This window comes from Galeopterus variegatus, unplaced genomic scaffold (genome assembly GCF_000696425.1).
Source record: "Galeopterus variegatus unplaced genomic scaffold, G_variegatus-3.0.2 Scaffold295, whole genome shotgun sequence".
Lineage (NCBI taxonomy): Eukaryota > Metazoa > Chordata > Mammalia > Dermoptera > Cynocephalidae > Galeopterus > Galeopterus variegatus.
The window spans coordinates 259980-281832 of NW_007726406.1; the positions used below are offsets into that span (position 1 = coordinate 259980).

At 52.1% G+C, this 21853-nt stretch overlaps 1 protein-coding gene across 1 annotated transcript in view; it reads right to left on the reverse strand.

Moving 5' to 3' along the window:
* Positions 1–8608: 8608 nt before the first annotated feature.
* IGSF9B (immunoglobulin superfamily, member 9B) overlaps positions 8609–21853 on the reverse strand; it is a 46435-nt gene continuing 33190 nt past the window's right edge. The window contains exons 18-20 of the mRNA XM_008567130.1: positions 19907–21556; positions 12200–12321; positions 8609–9527 (exon numbers count right to left, since the gene is read on the reverse strand). Coding sequence (XP_008565352.1) covers positions 9319–9527; positions 12200–12321; positions 19907–21556 — 1981 coding nt within the window. The 3' untranslated portion in view covers positions 8609–9318. The remainder of the gene's footprint in view (positions 9528–12199; positions 12322–19906; positions 21557–21853) is intronic.

The window sequence follows — 21853 nt, forward strand, 5'->3', positions numbered from 1 at the left end:
TAACTTATTTGTGGGAGCTAAAAGATAAATAAATAAATAAACAAACAAATAAATAAATAAATATACAAGCAAATAAGGTGGGGGGAGAAGGCACAACAATCACAATTCCTTGAACTTGTTAAGACAAGTGAACAGATATGATGTAGGCAGGTGGGGAGAGGGATGGGGAACAGAGGAATGGGTAAAGGGACATGAAAATCAATTACACTGTATACTGAAAAGTTAAAAATTTTTAAAATTGGCAAATGAAATTATTTCAGGTTATAAAGAGAGCATTGCTTTAAAGATATTGTCATTTTACTGGTAATTTCAGTAGCTTTTCAGCAAGAATATTACTATATGAGCTTTAAAGTTAGTAAGTAGTTTAATGTTCATCTTGTACTTGGAGCTAACACACTTCATTTTAGATTCATTATTGGAAAAGGTCACTTAAATGAGTTTGTGTATCAAAAAAATTTACATTACTTCTAAATGACTATTATCTTCACATGTGAGAATTTATATTCACTGTTCCATTTGTGATGTGTATTTTTTTTTTTTCCTGACTGGTAATGGGATCACAACCCTCAGCTTGGTGTCGTCTGCAGCAAGCTCAGCCAGTGAGCACACCAGCCATCCCTATATAGGATCCGAACCCGCGGTCTCCTCGGCACTACCAGCGCCACACTCTCCCAAGTGAGCCACGGGGCCGGCCCTGTATTTTTATTCTAAAGCCTCAGTATGTCAGTCTGACTTACAAGAGTAGCTTTTCATGGAGATTGAACATCCTTCCAATTTTATTCACATATAATGGAAAACTTTGAATTGCCAATCTGAAGATTAAATTTTCCTAAAGTGGTCAACCTGCACTTCTCACAACCACGATAGTTATTATCATTTTTAAAACTGCATATGGATTGTTCTGTTCCAGTTGCCCTTGCTCTATAGTATGGTCAGCTGTAAATCAGTGGACTGAATTAAGTTGTCTTAAGGTTTTTCCATCCCATATTTTGACTTCATATTCTCTGAATTTCTAAATATTTTGACCATTGTATGATATTAAAGCCAGAGGCTGAAGTGTCTCTGTATTCTTGCTGTATTCACTTGTAGTTTCAGTATATGTAATGTGAGTTTAAATAGTGAAATGTTATCTCATATTAAAAGTGTTCATATTGAAAGTAGAAAACAGTAACTAAGATAACAGGTTTTACTCTGGTTATCTATTATACTTCGTTTTAAATGTCATAGGCCACTCTGCATTTGCAAGACCCTGTGGTTGACATCTGTATGGTTGTCAGATGAGCCAAAATGACCATCAGTTGAATTTAAAGATTGTTCTGTTTCAAGATGAATCTGATTGTACTTAAGCTGTTAACTTGTGGGATTTTTCCTAGTAACCCTATAGCTCTGTGACTTCATATGCTATATGTTTTAAATGATTTAGGCAGCCTATGAACCTGAAGACATACTGTGGTTTGTTAATAAATGTGCTCAGTCTTTTATTCTTTATAACTGTTTAAATGTTAAATAAAGTACTGGATGTCATCATTTTGAGTGTACTATTAAAGAAATTAAAATACAATAACTTTTTATTAAAGAAGTTAAAATACAAAAAAAAGAAACAACTGAAAAAAGCATATATGACATATTTATACCAGATACACTGGTTCCAGGACCCAGCAGTGATAATAACCAGGGTGTCTCTTCTCCAAGAGTGAGCCCATGCCATTAACCTCACAAACTCACTCACCGCCTCTGCCTCCCAGGAGCTACCTGAGTCAAGGTGCTACACACCAGGACGGGCAGCACTGTCAGTCCCCTGGCAAGCCTGACTTCCCCCTTTCCAGTGCTGCTGAGCAGAAATCCTTCCAAGGAACCACAACCATGGGCATGGATCCAGAGCCTTCAGCCCACCACCATCCTCACCACATGGAGCATCTCTGCCAAAGAGCTCCAGCCCATGTCCCCTCCTGGTGGCAAGAGATGTGTGGACCCTGGTTCTCTGGGACTATCAAATCCTGAAGCTCCCCACAACCTTCAGTTCATCATCCTTTCTGCAAGTGGGTTATGTTATTTAAAAATTTTTTATATATACACCTTGCTATCAGAAAGACCCAAGCAACTCTGTCCAGAGAGTGTATCAGAGGAAGGACGGGGAAGAAGGTGGATGGAGACAAGGAATGAGCCAGTGCCCCAGCCTACCTGGGGGAGGCAGTGCTGCTCAAAGCATCTCTGGCACAGGTACAAAAATAAAGCAAACTATGACTTCATATAGATATATAGATAGATAGATAGGCTTTATATAGGTTCTGTGTGTGTGTGTGTGTGTGTGCGTGCGTGCGCGCCGAGGGCATGAGCCCCGCTCACCTCACCCGGCTTCAGGTGCTGGCCCTCCCACTCCACTCCCCACCTGCGCCACCTGCCTAAAGCCCCGGCTACCATATTGCATCCGACCCTTGCACCTCCCACCCCCCCAGACGTTCCCCTCTCTCTTTAAAATAGAACCAGTTATATATATTTATATAATTTTATATACAATCTCCATAAAAAATATACTAACGATGTTCTATTACTAATTTGACCCTCCTACCAAAACATTAGCTGTCTAGCAAAGGAAGAGCAAACTAAAAGAGGGTCTCCTAGGCCTGACACTGCTCAGGCAAATCGGTGTGTCTCTACACATCTCCTACACACACACAACACACATATACACACGCCACATACATACAAATACCACACACTATACACACATGCCCCCAGTCCGCACAATACACCACACACACACACACCACATACACACAACACACAGATACCACACCCCTCCCACACACGCAGCACACACATATACACACATCACACAAACCATGCACTCACACCCATATCACACACATACAGATACCCCACACATACAGACACCACCCATACCCCACACATCCCACACTCCACATACACATATACAAACACCAAAAAACCATGCACACACGCCCATATTACACACATACACCACACACCATACACACACAACGCACACATCACAGAAACGCAACTGCACATACACATACACCACACACATTACATAGACATGCACGCACACACACGCACTCCACAATTACTTCCTGAACGCAGGAAAGGAACACTGGAATAGACTGGCTGGGAGTTAGAGACCAGGGAGATGACCTGGTACCGCAGAGGGACAGTGAGATGATCCCACTTCTCTGACCCAGCCAGGACACTGTCAACTCCTGACAGACCCTCACTGTTCACAATAGGCAGTGTAAATACTCACTACCAGAGTGACTGGCAATTTCCCTTCCAAAGGACCGCAGGATGACCATGAGGAGGTTTATTCCACCAGAAATAAGGTGTCATAGATCCCTAATCCCTCGTCACCAGCATGAGGAGAGCTGGGCATTTGCCCCTCCCACCTGCTTAGGTGAAAACCCCACACATCCCCTGAAAGCATGCTCCCGGTATTTCTAAGGCTGAAAATGAAGATCCCCCTCCCGCTGTGCCCTCCCAGGTTCCCTTCCCCACTGCATCCACCTCTGCATTCTAAACCATGAACAATTGTGTTCAAGACCCCTGGAGCCATAAGGAAGTTGGAAAGGAAGGAGAGGGAACCTAACTAGTGTGTACATGGGGTGGTGGGGGAGAGCTTGCCCTAGTTCTTAAAATAAATCCAGAAGTCCAGTGCCAGGGTGAGGTAGGACTGGTGCACATTTCTTCAAGTCCCTAAAGAAAGACAGGCCTAGACGGCTACTCACATCACCATCTAGTGGATGGGAAAGGCAGACAACCAGGGGACCAGGGACGGGAGCTGAGAATCTGCAGCACTTTGCTGCAACTCCCCACTCTAGCTCTCCCAGCCAGTGGTGCAGAGCTGACAACCACTTCAGCAGCAGCTCTCTTCAGCAACCTTAACACTACCAATGACCCCCACAGAAGAGGAGACCCACGTGATTTCAATGACTGCTGTTCTACCAAAGTATTTCACAATGAAAATATCCCGACTCCCTTCTCCAAGGTATGGCCAGCCATTAATAATATCTGCACTAAGGCTTAAATTTTTCTTACTCTATGCAGAAATCTTTGGGATATGGGGGTGTTTGGGGACCAGACTCAGTCTCTGGGAAATGTTTCCATTGGCTTAAAATGAGGTCTGAATAAACTCCTATCTTCTTGACAACCCAACACAGAAAACATATGGTGGGAATATTATATTTTCTCCAGAAAGACTTATTTGAAAGTATAGACAGGGGCCCAGAAATAAAGTTCTGGACCAGCACAAATCAACACCAGTCAGTGGGAGGGGTGGTACGGACATTCCTCACCAAACACCACGTTGGTGAGAGTGCTAACGTCCAGTAGGGCTTTAATCCTTGGTTTACTGACTTCTCCTAAAGAAGAGATTTTTAATTTCGACTCTTGACCCAAAAGGAAGCAGAGTCAGAGCCATCAAGGAGAGAAGGGCTGGTCTTTGACTTCAGGGTGAAACTCTCTCACTCTCCTACCTCAACCACAGACTGGTGACTTTAACCTATCGAGAGGAGAGAGAGTGAAGACCCAGCCTCTGGATGCGGGACCACTGTGTGGCTTCGTGGCCTGAAGGAAGCCTCTGCACCTCAAAAGAAAGGGTGAGCCGTGCAGAGGCCAGGCCCCGCTCCCATCTCCATCACCATCACTAGTGTCTTGTGCACACTTTCAGAGAGCAGAAAAGAAAGGGGGGCACCTGCCGCTCGTGCTCAGGGGAACAGGCTCATGAAGCCCAGGAGAACAGGCTCCCCTCCACTGATGACGGGCCGGCAAGAGGAAGGGCTTCTCCAGACAAGTCTCCAGCACCAGGTCTGAGGCGCCCCCAGAAACAAATAAAGTTGAAATACATTGCAAAGGAGACGTCTGTGTTTGGTTTGGGCACTTAGTGCTAGAGGCTAATTCTAGAAGAAGCAAGACCTCTACCAAGATCCAGTCTGGGCCAATGTGCCAAGACCCCACCCCACAACCTGTTCCTAATGTCATCACCCTCCCACCCCTGCCTTCCCTGCCACCGCTCCCCAGCCTGCCCTCACCAGGCAATCACTCTTTTCTTTCTCTTGAGATTATCCCCCGATGTGTACACTGCAGCCTCAGGGTAGCTAAGTTATCACATGCCCCAAAGAGAATGGCAAGCCTTGTTGTCCCTGGTTTTGTCCTTCCGCTCTGTCCCAGGATCGCACTCCTACTCCATGACCAACCTAACTGTCTATCCCCTTCCAGCCTAACACACCCAGCAAAGGGTCCACCTCCTCTCCACGCCCCAACTCTCTAACTCCTTCCTGAAACATCCTGTCCCATCAATTACCATATACAATCTAGATCTGGCCATGAGGACATCTCCTGAGCCCTCTCCCAAAGCAACCGATGCAGCCACATTGGAGTCCAAGCATCCATCCTGATGGCGCCTGCTCTTACTTGATTTTGGAGAAGAAACAAAGGCAGAGCTGAGCCGAGAAGCACCAGTGGGACTGTACACAGTTCCCAGACGAACAGCGGGGGCCTCCCCATGTCCTACCCCTCTGCCCTCTGACTCCTTCCTACTGCTCCCCAACACTCCCTGCAGTGCCCCCCAAAGCTCCTTTACATGCAAGCAAAGCAAGCCCAAGATTAACCATTAGCTTTTCTTTTCCTAGGTTTCTGTACATATTAATAAAATGTACGTTATGTACAATTCTTCCCCCAGCCCACCCCCAACCCCCCAAAAGGCTTTTGCCAACAAAATCAGAACACAGATGCAGCCACGCACACCTCGGCCTGGATGCAAATCCTAGGCACTGGCGAAGACATCCCGATGCTCTGTGAAGTCTGCTTCTCCCCAAAGCTACTGTTTGTCAACCTTGCCCAGAACAAAACAAAAAAAAGTCAGGAAATTCCACATCTGAACCTTACCCAGTGTCCTCTGCATGAAAAGGGCAGAGGAATAAATAGCTGAACTCAGTTCAACCCCAAATAACTTAGGTCACAAATCAGAAATAAAGACAGAGAGCTTGGAAAAACACCAGTAAGTACTTTCCCCAATCCACCCCAGCTTGGGCCTTTCCAAAGAGCATGATCACAGGGCCCAAGCCCCTCATCAAAGGAGGAAGCAGACCCTGTCAGCCCTTTGGGATGAAGCCATCCTTCCAGTTGAGATAATGGAATCTCAAAAGGCCCCTCCTACCCCCAGCTGCTGGGGACAGGCTGTCCACGCACTGGCAGCCAGCCAGCACATCAAGAAACAGGATTCACCTTCTCCTGATCGCTCATCTTCTTTCCCTAAACAACTGCCATCTTCAGGCTCCCTAGAGAACGATTTTACTCTCTTCCTGGTCTGTGGGTCACCTAACACCGAAGCTACCACAGCGTCCAGCCATGATGCAGAAGGAAGGGGCAGATTAAAATCTGACCCAGGAACAGGTTTTTATCTGAGTTGCTTCCACTGCGGGGCTGCCAGGCCAGAAAAGGGGAAGCTCGGAAGACATGTGATCTCCCACAGGGTGGAGCAGGAAAATCCTAGGAAGCTTAATAGTGGTCACTGCCACTGTTCAAAGGCGGAATACAAAGGTCATTGGTCCCTAGAATTGGCTACACCCCCGTCATGCACACATTCACAGCCACACTGTCACCCACTGTCAAGCCCAGCATAAAGCGAGTGCCTGTGGCATCTTTACTCACAACCCCATGGAGAGAGGGGCTGCATTCTGCCAATTTCCACTGCAGTCCTTAAAGGAGGGACTGAGAGAGCTCCCAGGGCTGCAGGAAGGCTGCTGGCCTCCAAGAACACTGTCGCAAGAAGGAAGCCCTCTTAAGAGGAGAGAGAGTCCGAGGCCACGGAAAGATGGGGAGACCTTGTGTCCTTTCCCTAGCCTTGGGGATGCCACAGCACAGCTGCCCCCCAGTGGCAAGCGAGGAGCACCGCCCACCACTGTCTGATGTGCTGAGGTAAGGAGCACTGCTGGAGGATAGAAGAGAAGAACGGAGTCAGCACCACCGTCCACACTGGGGCCTGGAGAGCACAGCCACGGTCTGAGCGTCTCAGCCCACAGAGGGGGGCGCTACCGCCCAAGACATGCTGACGCAGCAAAGCCTCCCACCTCACCTTCTCCTCTTCTCTTCTAACCTCAAGGCCTAGAATTCCCATGACGGTGCTCAGAAAGGTTGACTGAATTCATCCTGTGGTCAGACAGCCCTGACACCCGCATTCGCCGTCCACCTCAAACCCTGGGCTGCCACCAAGCCCCGCCCTGGTGGAAGGATCACACAAAGACCACAAATGACGTGACAGCCCCACACCCCACCCTGAAATTGCAGGTAGGCCTGCTCCCTACACCCCTCGGGGAGATGCTGGCGTGAGCAGCATCTGGTGGCACAGTGGCAGAGGAAGGGCTGCCTCTGGAAGATCACAAGAGTCACCATGCTCTACTCTTTTGTTTTGCCAGAGCTGCTGCCTGGTGGCTGAGCAGTGCATCCCCAGATGCCCAATCCCCAGAGCAGTACATCAGCTGGAAGGCCCAGGATCCACCCCAAGGGCACAAAGCCCCCAGCTCACCAGACAAGAGAAAGGAAACACCAGGGCCTGTCTGGCAGAGAAGTCTATTCCCTAAGATAGAAGCTCCAGGAAAGGACAGCTTCCCAGCCTCTGGCGGCCAACCCCTTGGCAGCTGCAATGAGGCTGACAGATGCCTTCTAGTGCTTTGACTTGGCACTGGAGGAGGTGGATTGCCCAAACCCACCATGGCAGCAGCACCAAGAAGGAAATACTTCCCAGAACCTGGCAGCTGACTCTATTCCAGGTCAAGCCAGAAGGGGTGACTCCTGCACAGGAAGAGGGCAGATCCCCTCTACCCCACCCTCAGGGCCTTCTGCCCTGTTCCTGGGCAGCACCATTATCTCACTGGAAGAGAGAGAGACATCTTAGTAGCAAGACGACCTCACAAAAGCTTCTGGGTGCTGACAGCCTGAACTAAGACAAGACTGGGGCAGAGGAGGGGTTGGCAGCCAGCCCCTGCTGACCCCTTCTACCTTCACTCCTATGCCCCAGCCAGCTCCACATAACAGAACTGGGGAGAGAAAACGGGGATTGAGAGCACCCCAGAACTCCGAAATCTGAGGCCCCCTAGCTTCATCTGATCTCGTCCTATGAAGCTCGCATCCACGGCGGTGGTGGGGGTAGGAGTGGGATGGGGGAAGGCCCAGGGCACAGAAGAGTCAGCAGGCGGCACATGGGAAGGGTGCAGAGGAACCACGGTGGGCTCCACACAAGCGCAATTAGTCACTCTGGAGAATTAGCTCCTGCAAAAGGAGAGGAGCAGAGCTCAGGGAGCGCCATGCAGGGCCAGCATAGATGGAGCTGCGGCAGCCTGGTGCTCAGCACAGCCACTCCAAAGTGGGACAACTTTCGGCCCCCAGGTGCCCAGCCTTGACTGGACCAAAAAGGATGGATGGATAAGCTTGAGTTTGTGCTCGGGGGTTCCCTTTTGACCCCACTGCTGAGAAGCTTCCCCTCTGTGGTGTGAACAGAACTGTGGAAGAAAGATGCCAGTCTGGCCCCATGCCTGGCCACCCCGCGCCTGGCCACCCAGGAGCCAAGAAATGAAGGCTATGTTTAGGTTTGTGGTCATTCATTGCTGATCCCCCAAAGCAGGCAGCTGGGAATTGGGGCAGGGCCCCATTTCTGCTCTGGATGGGAGAAGGCGGTGAGACAAACGTGAATTCAGCTGAGAGGCATGAATCCCGTGTCAAGAGGAATGATGGCCAGCACAGATGACAGGTGCCCCACCAGCCACTGCCCTCCTCTCCTGCTCTCATTGGCCACAAAAGCAATAGCACTTTGCTCCAATGTACATACATATACACATGGAGAAACCCGCAAACTACACACATATGCATCTGCATCCACATCTATACATATGTGGTGTTTGGAAGACGGGACGGAGACGCAGCCCTCTTCCATGACCCAAGGAACTGAAGCAGAAGGAGAGAGGAGTAAAGCCTCGCCTTCCTCTTCATCGCTTCCAGATGCTGGAAGAGGTGAGGAAGGTCAACCTAGTGAACAAGGGCGAGAAGGGGAGGAGACAGACGTCTGCCTGTCCCCAACCCACTTCCTGACCCCGACCCATAAGTGAAAGGGCTGCCCCCAGCCCTCTGATGTACATCCGAGGCCGGCCTGCCAGGGTCTGGGGTGAAATGCCCACTCTGGCAAGAGAAGGGTACGCAAAGGTCTGGGCCATCCCTGGGTGGACAGAGGAGAACACATCCCCACACAATACCCCTCCCTGCTCCCTTGGCCCAGCACCTCGCCCTGGGGACATTTAGAACGGTGTGGAGTCACAGCAGAGTGGCATGGCCTGGGTCATCTTGGTCCACACTGTTGAGAATTGCCGTCTGGTCTTCCGGAAGCTGGCGGTGGCACAAGTCTGAGAGCCGGGCAAAGGGGTCAGGACGAGAGTGTCTCTTCTTCCTTCGGAGGCAGACAGCTTCGTCGGGCCACAGAACCTGAGAGCTGGGAAGCTGCTGAGCCTGGGAGGCAGGACAGTCTAGAAGGGGCAAGCACGCAAAAGACAAGACGAGAAAGAAGTGAAGAGGACAACGCAGCCTCATGCTCACCCTCACCACCTGACGAGGCTCACACCCTGGGTGTCCAATGCTGAACAAAGCAGTTGCCCGGCTGTAGTAGGGACGAGACCTAATCACTCAGGGAAACCATCCTCTTCACCACTAAGGCAACAGACAACCCACCCTGCCCCCTTGTTCTAGTGAGGGTCATGAAAGTAGAATGGATATGACTTTCCTTTCTGTAGATGCACCGATCTAGTCAATCAATACATATTCTTTCCCAGTGCCTCCCAGGTAGAGGCAGCATTCTAGGTGCTGGGGATCAGGCTTCTAAAAGCAGGTTGGGACTCAATGCATTTTTCTCATCTGCCCCAAGCAAGGACGGACTTTACACAAGACTTCAACTGCAGCAACAGGGTCAGGCCTGAACCCTCCTGTGCTGCCAGGGCCCCACCCCTTCTGTGGATGCAGCGGGAAAGCCTTTGTTTCCTGGAAGATTATACGAGGGCATGAGGAAGTGGGCAGAAGAGACAAACTGCCAAGAGACAAAATGTTCAGATACTGAAAGTGCTAAGAAGAAAGGTAAAATACGGTCCTGTGACAGCAAATGATGGAGGCACTGCCTCTGCACCTTGAAGGGCTAACACTTGAGTTGAGTCTTGAGTTACGAGCATTCTAGGTCTGAGGGAAATTACTCCCAACAGAAGAGACAGGAAGGGCAAAAGCCCCAAGTGAAGAGCAAACGTGGCATGTTCTGGAGACAGAGGAAGGTCGTCTCAGCTAAAGCAGAGTGAGGCAGGAAGATGGACAGGTGTCAAGAGGTTTCAACCCTGTTCTGGCTGCAATGGGAAGCCTCCGGGAGGTTTTGATCAGAAGTGTATCTGTGTGCGTGAGTGTGTGTGCATGGTCATGGCTAAAACATGGTGGATGGATGTGAGACGTGGGGGCTGAAGTAGCCTGAGCAACTGGGTAGGCAGCAGTACTAGCTATTAAACTAGGGAAGGATCAAGGAGAAGGTGTGGAGAGGATAATCAATAGCTCTATTTTGGACATTTTAAATGCTTATAAAACATCCAAGTGTATATTCAGCAGGCAACTAGAAATATAGAACTTAACCTCACAGAAAAGGGCTGCGTGAGACGTGGGGGCTGAAGTAGCCTGAGCAACTGGGTAGGCAGCAGTACTAGCTATTAAACTAGGGAAGGATCAAGGAGAAGCAGGTGTGGAGAGGATAATCAATAGCTCTATTTTGGACATTTTAAATGCTTATAAAATATCCAAGTGTATATTCAGCAGGCAACTAGAAATATAGAACTTAACCTCACAGAAAAGGGCTGGGCTAAAGACAGACATTTGAGAGTTGTCAGTGTGGGACAGGTAATAGCACCTTGTCCTCAGAGCAAGAGAGAATACAGGCATCTGGTGGTTATAAAAAATAAATTGTACAGGAAAGACAAAATATATATAAATGGGTCTTAAGCTGAAATGAGCAGAAATAGTTTAAAATTCAGCTTTGGGCTCTATCTCTCCCCCAAGCCCTAAAAAACTCATTTTCTTTTTCTCTACCTCAGTATTCCCATCTGTAAACTGAGGAAAGACAAAATATATATAAATGGGTCTTAAGTTGAAATGAGCAGAAATAGTTTAAAATTCAGCTTTGGGCTCTATCTCTCCCCAAGCCCTAAAAAACTCATTTTCTTTTTCTCTACCTCAGTATTCCCATCTGTAAACTGATAGGCTACAAGCACCACCCACAGGCTAAGTGATCAGTAAGTGGTCACCGACTCCTGAAGATTCAAGGGGCTTCACCTCTGTGTAACACTTTTCCATAACCCTGTCTGTAAAGAGAGTTACTCTCCAGCAGTGATCGATAAGCCGACAAGAAGCTGTTCAGCACTCTTCCTTGACAGCCTGCCACAACATTCCTAAAACCACTGTGAAAAAAGAGTATTTGATAAATATTAAGGAATTTTCTAAAGTTTAAAAGAGGGCTAAAAATAAATAAATAATAAAAGAAGGCTAAATTATTTTTTCACTGTCTTAGAGGCTGCCTGTCACTGCTGGGTAGATATCGAACAAATTTCAGTAGAGGTGCCCTTTCCACAGGACAAGAAGATTTCAGTCTATCTCATTGACAAGAGTTTGGTCAACCTGCAGGGGCTACGTTCACACCACACTACCCTAGGCACACAGTAGGGCCCCATTATTCCCGTGTTCAACTAGAAGGCCTGAGATTATGATAGAGAAGAGATGTATAAGGAGATAGGGATATTTGCAAAATGTGCTCCAGAATGGAAAAAAATATGACACAATCCATGTTGTCTAAAAACACATTAAAACAACACATTTTCTAAAGCTGTATGCACAGAAAAGTTTCTGCAGACATACATGTCACTGAGAGGACTGGTTTCCTAGGGGGGAGTAAGGAATCTGGAGGGCAATTGAAGATTTTAACCTTATCTTTTTTGTTTCTCACATGAAAACTGTATTTCTATATTACTTAAAAATTATGTTAAAAAAGAAACATAGAACAAGAGAAGCTGGTGGATTCAATTCTAGAGAAAACCCAAGGTTGGGATCCTGAGCCCAACAATCCTCACAGTAACCACAAGGCAAGGTGGGAAGAGAGGAGCAGGCGTTTCCCACCATTTACCAGATCGTTTCTTTGACTTCGAAGAGCCCTTGGATGGCTTTTTGGGCTTCTTTATCCGTTGGTATTTCAGAGCCTCCAGCCTCTCAGGCGCAGCAGCTTTCCCGGGTGCAGGTGGAAGTGTTCTGGAAGGAACAATTAGAGAGGCACAGGTCAGCTCCCACATGAGGGAGCCTTTGGAGAGGGGCTGGAGGAAAGCCAAACGGCTGACCCCTGGAAGGATAGAGGCCATTCCACAGCATCCGAGGTGTCCACAATGGTTGCTTGACACCCACCTTTCCACTGCCCCTGGAAGGGAGAAAACCCAGTAGAAAGCTCCAGCAGTGTGCAATCTACTACAGATGGAAACCACCTGTAGAGCAAATCAGAAGAGCCTAGGAGAGGGAGAGAGAGACGTTAATAGGAAGCCTCATCACACATCACTCAAGGCCAAGTAAGTGTCAGAGAAGGAAGCAGGTTCAACATCTGAAGTTCTTAGAAATCATCACCACCAGGACCTTTAAATGAAAAGTAAAAGGGCAGATTAGGGCAGAAGATGAGCAACTCCAATCCCAATTAACTGTCCTCCACCTCCAGAAAAGGGAAGTGCTAAGTTACAGACCCACCATCCAGGGAGAGGGTGGCTGCATAAAACGCAGCTTCACTGGGCTTCCCCCTCCAGCTACAAGCTGCAAGCAGAAGCTCGGCAGCTGAGAGCAGCAAACACTTGTCGTACACCCACGTGCTCAGCAGGGGCGTCTGCCTGACCCTCTGCAGACAAGATTCAGATTCCCCCATCATGGAAGAGAACAGAAGAGGGGGTTTGTGACAGTTGGAGTGTCCAGATCTGGCAGCTTCACAAGCCATGCCGTCTGTAACAAGTCTCCAGTGAAAGTCTATATTTTAAGATTCAACAGAGAAACTGAGGTTGCTGGGAGAGGATACTCATGCATACAGGACTCTCTTCCTCCACCCCAGTTGTGGAATTTCATCTTTTGCCTGGATGGATCAACTACATGGTTAGGTCACAGTCAACAATTTAACTGGAGCTTCTACAAGCCCAGGTAACAAAGGGGACCAAGGAGAATTGAGAGGAGGGCAGTCTGTGACAATCTGTGCATATTGGAGAGAACTGCTCAAGAGTCATCAAAGAAGAAAACCTAGGGAAGAAAGTGCTGGCATTAGCAGATGGTTGGAGAAGTAGGGACGTTCTAGGGCCATGGCTGACAGAGGTGAATCACATTCTTCCTTGCCTCGACCCCCACATCTCCATCTCCCTCCCCCATCCCTGTCACAATCAGGTTTTGGCAAATCCTGATTAAAAGAAATGGGATGGACAATGCTGTGAGGGCAAAGGCAGCCCCAGAGGTCGGCAGGCAGGCTAAGGTGAAAAATAAAGAAGAGTAAGTGATGGATGGGAGAAGGCAGCCCACCTCCCAGCGTCGGATACCTCCATGAGGACGAGGGAAGGAAAGACTTGCAGACTAACTGGGGATAAGCCTTGGTCTCTGGGGTTTCCTACATTAACTGGCAGTGAAGTAACCTCCACCTTCTTCAATGGATATCACTCTATAGTCTCCTTTAGTCCATAAAGTATCAAGAAGCTTCCTCAAAATTCAGGTCAGAGACAATGTCCTGATTTTCCATAGCCCCGACAGGAGTGCTAAGAAGCCCACCCAGGGCCACGTGAGTGTGCACACAGGTACAGGCACACGCGCACACGCACACACGCACGCGCGCACACACACACACACACACACACATTTCATGGAGAACTAGTCCAACTCACCATCAGAAGTCAGGTCTTCCCCTGAAGACCAGTGTGACGATGCCCTGTCCCTCCCTCCTTTACAAACCCCATGGTCTACCCACAGAAATCCTACACAGCAGCAGCAGCTAGAGGGAATCTGGAAGGAGACAACAGGTGGGATAGCTAGGACAGGAGTGAGCATGCCTTCCCAGTGCTGGTGGAATGTCCCCACCCCCTCTCACCTGCACCAAAACTTCTTCATGCTGCCTAAAAGGAAAGTCAAAGATTTGAATCCATCCATTCGGTTTATCCATCTCCTGGTCCTAGCTGGCCTCTTTAGAAAGACCACACAAGGAAAGCAATGTAAGGTCTGATGAGGCAGATGACAAGCAAGAACTGAGCTCCCCAACATGAGCCAGGGTGACCCACTAGAACATGAGAAGAACTGGCACAGGGCGACCCTGAAAATTCCTGGGGGTCTTCAAGGTAGGGAAACCTGCACGGGTGATCTCATCATTATAATCAACACATCATCACTTGCCATTTCTGTCGTGCAGCATTTATTTACCACTTACCACGCCAGGAACTGTCCCGTGTCCTCTATAACAATTGTCTTCGGTCTTTACAACAACCCAGACAACATTGACCCCATCCTTCTGATGGAGAAACTGAAGTGTAGAAAGGTTAATCAACTTGGTAATAATCCAGTTATTGTGGGATAGAGCCAAGACTCTCAGCATTAGGCTAAACTGCTCTTCAAACGTCTTCCCAATAAAACGGGTATAGAAGCTACGTAGAGAAAAACACTACTTCCACATCACACAGAAACAAAGCCGCCTGCAACACACGAGCTGCTCATCACCCACATTCTCTGCCTCAATGGCAGAGCCAGGTGAAGACAGACCATGGACAGGGAGAGACTGGCTAAAGTTATGTCTTCAGGCAAAATTTCCCAAACAGTAATGATCCATTGAGGAGCAGAAGCCAATTTTCCCTGGAGAATCAGCCAAGCTCCAGGACATCTGCTGTCCACCTGTTGTAGCTCTTGGCTCAGTGCTTAAACAGCCATGTCGGGATAAGGCTCTGAACACACCAATGAAGGAGAAAAAAATAAAAGCCAGTCTCTGGCAGGATGGAAGGGAGGGAGGGAGAGAGGGAAAATAGCTCTTGGCTCAGTGCTTAAACAGCCATGTCGGGATAAGGCTCTGAACACACCAATAAAGGAGAAAAAAATAAAAGCCAGTCTCTGGCAGGATGGAAGGGAGGGAGGGAGAGAGGGAAAATGGGTCTACTTTTGGCATATTATACAGAAAAGACACATGAAATGTGTTCCAACAGACTTTACCAACAGCATGTTAAGCCCTCTGGAATCAAACTGCCTCCCTTGGTTGGAAGGGTGACCATGTCCCCCGTTGATTTCAAGGCCACCAGGACCTTGCCAGTAATGAAGCCTTTGGTGCTGACGTCTCAGATAGGAAGCTTTACCAAGCGACTCCATTGCTACCCCCCAATAACGCTGCAGTAACCTGAGTGCGGCCCACAGACTACTCTCTTACAATGGAACCCAGCCCTGGGCTCCCCAAGAAGCCAAGGTCACAGTTCTCTTTCCAATCCGTCTACATTTTTCTAGTACAGGAGTGCTGCAAACGCTGGGCCTCTCCTTCTCCCAGGGAGTAAAGGGACTACCAAAAGGCAAAGGCCTCAGAGCCTAGGGAGCTTTCTGGGTCTTCCATTTCCCAAGTTCTCTCTCTTTCCAATCCGTCTACATTTTTCTAGTACAGGAGTGCTGCAAACGCTGGGCCTCTCCTTCTCCCAGGGAGTAAAGGGAGTACCAAAAGGCAAAGGCCTCAGAGCCTAGGGAGCTTTCTGGGTCTTCCATTTCCCAAGTTCTCTGACCCAGTGGTGTTTCTTGCAGTTCAGAAATACCAAAAATTGCCTGGAATTTACTTTAACACTCTATTTTTCCCCCCTTTTCAAAATCCATAAAACCCTAGTTATGCCCAGTTAGCTGAAGAGGTCTTATTTGCATAGCTCTCTGCTTACCCAGAGTAGCTGAGGAAAGATGCAGCCAGGTTCAAAAAGCAGGCAAACCTCAGGCCAGAAAAGTGGAAATCCACCCAGACATTTCCTTCCCTAGCTCCCCAAGAGCTGACACCGTGTTCAGCCACGCCCTGATCGACGGGCCGAAGCAGCAGTATGGACAACGCCTTCCTCCTCTTCGTAACTGCCCAATAGCCCCTCCACCTGCCTGACTATACACTGAGAATGGGAGGCCAGGACATCCGCTCACACACAGGCCATGCCAGGGAGAAGGGGAGTCCGTGCTCACGTGCTCAGTGGGGTCACGCATAAGCCAAGGGCTCTGCCTCAGAACTGGGGAAAGGCGCATCTCCAGGTGGGAGCTCCTCCCTACAGCTCGCCTAGTCATGGGGCCACGTCCCTGCTCCCAGTCCCTCCTGCATCACCAAGGTCACAGGAGGCATTATAGGAGAGGGGAGCAGAATAGATGTGAGAATAGGGGTGCTGCTAGTATCAGATGGGGAGCTGAGAATGTGGCTTGGCCCTCCAGCAACCCACAGAAAGGGCAGGTCCACATAAGAAAAGAGGAGAGGTGGGAAACACTACAGGTGTGAGCAGAAGGAACAGGAGAGAAGGACAAGGAAACACAGTGAGAACGGACGCAGACAAGAGGTGCCACGACTCCTCCAAGCAAGACCACATGTGGACATGCAAAGGCGTGGCATGAAGACAGCATCTAGAGGCCCCCGCAGCGCCCGTGCCCCGTGGCGCACCCAGCAAGCAGGACAGCGAGCAGTGGCTCCTGTTACCCAGCACCAGGAAGTTCTCACTCGGGGGATGTGGGATGGGTCACTCTCCTAGGCTGGGGATGCTGGCCAGGCCCCAGAGAGACAACGGTCCCTTGTCGCTGCCCCTAGTTTCTGGATTTGCCACAGCAATGATAACATAACTGGGTTCTCTTGGATCTGGCACAGGGGGGACACTGGGGAAAGAGGGATCAATGGAGTTGGCTGAGGGGTGTAGGGGCAGCAAATATGAATGGAGTCCAGGCACTTTGCAGGAACTGGGTGACACCTCTGGGGCAACAGAGGAGTCTTAACTGGGGACAGGGCGGGAAAATGGGGAAGGTGGAGGACAGGCCGGAGCATCCATCCCCAGGCCCTTGGAGCCAGCCTTCCTCACAATTCCAGGGCCCCATGGCTGCTGACGACTTTATAGCTGCAAATCGTAGAAAAGGTCAAAGCGGTCCTGTTTAGGGGAGGCCACTCTGATGACTGAGTGCCATATGCAGCCCTGAGTTAGAAAAATCAGCCTGCCTTGACATGGTCAAGTGGGGAAGCCAGAGCACCCAGGGGGACGGAGAGGAGGCATGCTCTCTCTCATCCAGAACCCGGGGCCTGCATGTGTGCGTTCCCAGGAGCATGGCAGTGGCGTCCGCAGCAAATGGAAGTGTCTTTTTAGGTAACCATGGGAAAGAGTGAACCTCAGGTGGCCCTAAGCCTCCTTAAGTGACTCAGTGGCCCCCTAAAATGCCCAACTTCCTTTGGCCTCCACCTAGAAGGACATTAGAGGAGAAGTCAGCCCTGGTGGGGCAAAGGGAAGGACAGTGCTGGTCCGCGGGGCTTCCACGTCTTGCCAACTCAACGCCTGCCCGCTCAGGGAAGCCTGCCTTCTCACCTTGGGGAGCTCTTCCCAAAACTCTTTTCCTCGGGCATGACCCAAGGTGGTCGCCATGGCGACTACCAAGGTCTGGAAAGCAGTCTGGATCTGAGGGCGAGGTCACATTTCAGTCCTGTAACCACCAGGAATGGGCTGCAGAATGCAGGGAGCTCAGGAAAGTGGCCACATTTCCTGCCCTTGCCCTAATGGACTACAGATGACCTGACCTTGAGGAAGACCCAGCCACTGAGGGGCAGGTGGGCATACCACAGCCTCATGCTCCTTGAGAGGACCTAGTATCACTAATACTCCAAGAAGGGGATGAGAAACCAGCCACCTAGGGGAAGAGCAATCCTTGGGGGGGTGGGATAGGGAGGAAGGGGACCCTGTGCCTGAGGCTGCTGGGAAAACAGGGCAGAGGTATGGGGGACAGGGTGGTCCTGGATTCCAGAGAGTGTACAGGGATGCAAAGCAGATCTTGGGGCCCCTGGGCGCATGCAAGGTCTCGGGGGCTTCTGCGGGAGGCCCTGGCTGTGTTGGCAGCAGCTGAGAGGTGTCTGAGTGAGGGGAGCTGCAGGGGCTCTGGGGAGCTGGCCCTGGGGGAGGGGCGGGGGAGGTGTGCAGAAGCTGCAGCTGGCGGAGCGCAGCGTGGCCCGGTGAGCTGCTGGGCCACAACACGTGGGGAGCCCAGAAGCTGTGGGGGTCGAGGAGCGGCAGCTGCCACCCAGGGGCGTGAGGGGACGAGGTCTGGACCCCTGTCACGGAAGCGATGGCCCTGGCGAAGCCCCGTCCGCCGCCCGCCCCCGCGCGGCCCAGCGAGAAGCTCCCTTACCTATTGAGCTGAGGAGAGGCTTGTCTCGACAACACTGCCCAGATAGCTGAGATAATCAGAAACAAAGCAGTTACCAACAGCGCCGCCGGGGCACCGCCCGCGCACACCCACAGGGAGCAGGGGGCGGCGAGCAGAGACCACAGCGAGGCCAGCATGGGCGAGGGAGGACAGGAGAGAGACGCAGACCCAGACGCACGATGGGAGGAAGCAGATGAGCGCATACGAAGCACAGACACGGGCTGCGCCGCCGGCGCCTCCTGCGCCGACCTAGCTGGAGCCCTGCCTCACGCCCTGCCCGCCTTGGCCCCGCCGGGAGCAGTCCATGGGGGTGGGAGGTGCGCTTGCACTTCCAGGTACCAGAGAGGGTGGGAGGGCATGGGGCAGCGGGGAGCCCGGGCTCCCCCTCCTCAACCACCTCCCGTCCTTCCTACCACCAGGCCAGCCTCCTCCGGAACTCTCTGCTCCCTCCACTGGCGGCTACATCAAGAAGAGAGACCAAAGGACGGAGCCAGAGAGAGAAAGGGGGGCAGGCAGGAAGGGAGGAGGAGGGAGGATCGGGGACACTGCAGAGACGTGGCAGGCTCTTCTGAGCAAGTCGGGTCAACCCAAAGACGATGGAGAAGGAAGAAAGACAGACAGAGGCTGACTTGAGAAGGAAGGAGGGTGGGGGGGAGGGCAGGAGGACAAGAGAGGAAGAGGCAGACAGCATCCAGGCCAACTCTGGTACCTGGAATACCAGCGGCTACAGTTTAGAGAGTGCTCTCTCAGGCGAGCTGATTGCAGGAGCGTGTCTGTCTGTCTGTCTTTCTGCAGCTTCCTGTGAGGCACACAGGTGGAGGTGGGGAATGTGGCCTGAGATTTCCCTCTCGGCCTCCAGGGCACCATCCTCCTGAGAGGCCATGGAGGGGTACTGAAGTCCGGCACTCACTAGGGCCACTAAGGAGCAGGAGTTTGGGAACAGGAGGCCCCTAGCCTGGTGGTCCAGGGAAGTCAGGCCCTGGGGTCCTGCTAAGCAAGGAGGAGGGGCTGGGGGAGAAAAGGAGACTGGACATGAGGTCTGCAGGTGACCCTGGGAACTTCCACCAATGCCAGGACTGCACAGATGTGGAGAGCCCTTGACTCCAAGGGGGACGGGGTGGCCACTGGCAGAGGCTGCTCGCTTCATATGCCATGCCACCCTTCCCATTCAGCCCACTCCCCAGTATGCTGCGGGCCTCCTGAGAGCTCTGGGCTGGGCAGAGAAGACCCCTCTTACTCCAGGCAGGGTACCTGGGCAGGTAAGCCCCACCCCACCCCAGTGACCACGCCCTACCAATGCCGCGACCAGACCAGAACTCCTCTCCCGAAGGATGCTGCAGCATGTCCAAACAAGGCCTGTCGTGTGGGTGGATGGAAGGGTGGGGGCAGGGCGAGGAATGGGGGAAGGAAGTTGACCTGGTGGACATGGGAGGAGAGACCAGCTCACACTCACCCTGAAGTAGGTAACGTTGGCGGGGCCTCTGGTCGGAGCAACTCCTCCCCCGTCCTTCGGGGGGAAGACGTCTGTCCAAACACATCCAAGTTGTCCGCAGGCCCCGCGGGAGCAGGGCCGGGCGGAGGGGAGGGGTAGCCTGTGGCCAGGGTGGTGAAGCCCATGGCGGGCCGGTAGCTGGGGCTCCCGCTGCGGCTGCTCTGGGAGGGCGAGCCCGTGGACGGCGTGGACTTGCGCGAGAAGCTGACCGAGGCCGGAGGCTGCAGGGTGATCTCTGACATCTCCGCCTGCTGCAGGAGGCCCGGGCGAGGCCGGGCGCGAGCAGCGAGCTCTGGGGAGCCGGTGCGGGAGCTGAGGGGGCTTTGGGTCAGAGGTGAGAGCCTGGAGGGCTGTAGCACCACTTGATGTAAACTGGGCTCGGCGCGCCTGGCCTGGCGGGGGCTGGGCCGGGGCCGGGGCTGGGGCTCGTACCACCGGGTGTCCAGGCTGAATGTGCTGGGGCCGCCGTGCCCCCCCGGCTCAGCTGGCTCGGGGTAAGGCAACACGGGTATGCCCATACCTTGGCTGGTATGTCTTAGCTGCCCTTGGCTCACCAGAGGTTGCATAGGTCTGTCCTGCCACTTGGCGGCCGGGGGCACTGGGACGGGACCCCTGCCAGGCGACTTGCCTGCCCAACCCTTTGGGGCCTCCAGGGACAGCATGCCCGGGTAGGCTGCAGGCACCTGGAGGGAGGAGGGGGGCAGTCCTCGGGGGAGGCAAGCCTTGGGCTGCAGACTCTCGGCTACGTCACAGGGGTGCAGCTGGTGGGGAAACATCATGGCTGGGGGTTCCAGCCCCCCAAAGGGGAACTCCGGCCGGCCCCAGGGCTCAGGGGAGCGCCCTCCGGTCGGCGTCTGAGTCAAGGGCAGCGTGCTGTTGGACGCGTTCTCTCCGTTCTCCTCAGGGATGGTGGGGTGGCCGAACGGCCCCTCGGTGTGCAGGGGTGGGGATGACATGACAGAGCTCAGGGGGCTGCCCACTTCTGGCATGTAGAAAGGGGGCGGCTCCACCTCTCCAGGGCTGCTGCTGCTGAGGTACCCATAATACTGGCTGTGGTGGAAGGGCCGCGGGGCAGGGGGCCTGGCCTGGCCCGTGGCCTGGAGCCGGCCTTCCAGGCCACTGGGGCCCTCCAGCCCACGGGGCTGGAACCGAGGGCTGTATGCTGGTGGAGGCAGGTAGGACTCCTGGCTGGAAAGAGGGGTCAGCTGGGACTTCAGGGCAGCCACAGATGTGGGCACAAGTGGGTCCTCGTTCTCCTCGTCCGACTGGCGGAACTCGGGGTACATGTCCGTCTCCTCTGCAAAGGGAAAGCCCTCGATGCGCCTGCTCTTCATTGAGGGCTCCATCTCGGAGGGGTCCATCACGAAGCGGCCATCAGGGCCACGGCTGATAAGCTCAATGGGCGTGGTGGCCTCAGCCTCAGCCTCAGCCCTGGCCACGCTGTACTTCCTGCTGCTGATGGCCCTCTTCGTCTTCTTGTACAGGGACAGCTCCTTCTCCCGGGCGGGGCTCAGCATGCGTTTGGCTGCAGGCTGGCCCTGGTCATCGGAGGACTCTGAGGGGGCACGCAGCGTGCGGATGCTCTCAGGACTCACCTTGCCAGAGGACAGGCTGCGGAAACAGCAGGTGGGGTGGGGGTAGGGGTGGTGAGGCAGGCACACGCTGACGTTCTCTTAAACACTAACACCTTGGAAGATAACACTAAAGAAAAGGAGCACATGGGGGCCGCATATTCAGTGCAAAATGCAACTGACTCTTGAACAATGCAGGGGTTGGGGCACTGACCCCCTGCCCAGTCGAAAATCCATGTATAACTGTTGACTCCTCAAAAGCTAAACTACTAATAACCTACTGTTGACCAGAAGGCTTACTGATAATATAAACAGTCAATTACAACGTTTCGTGTGT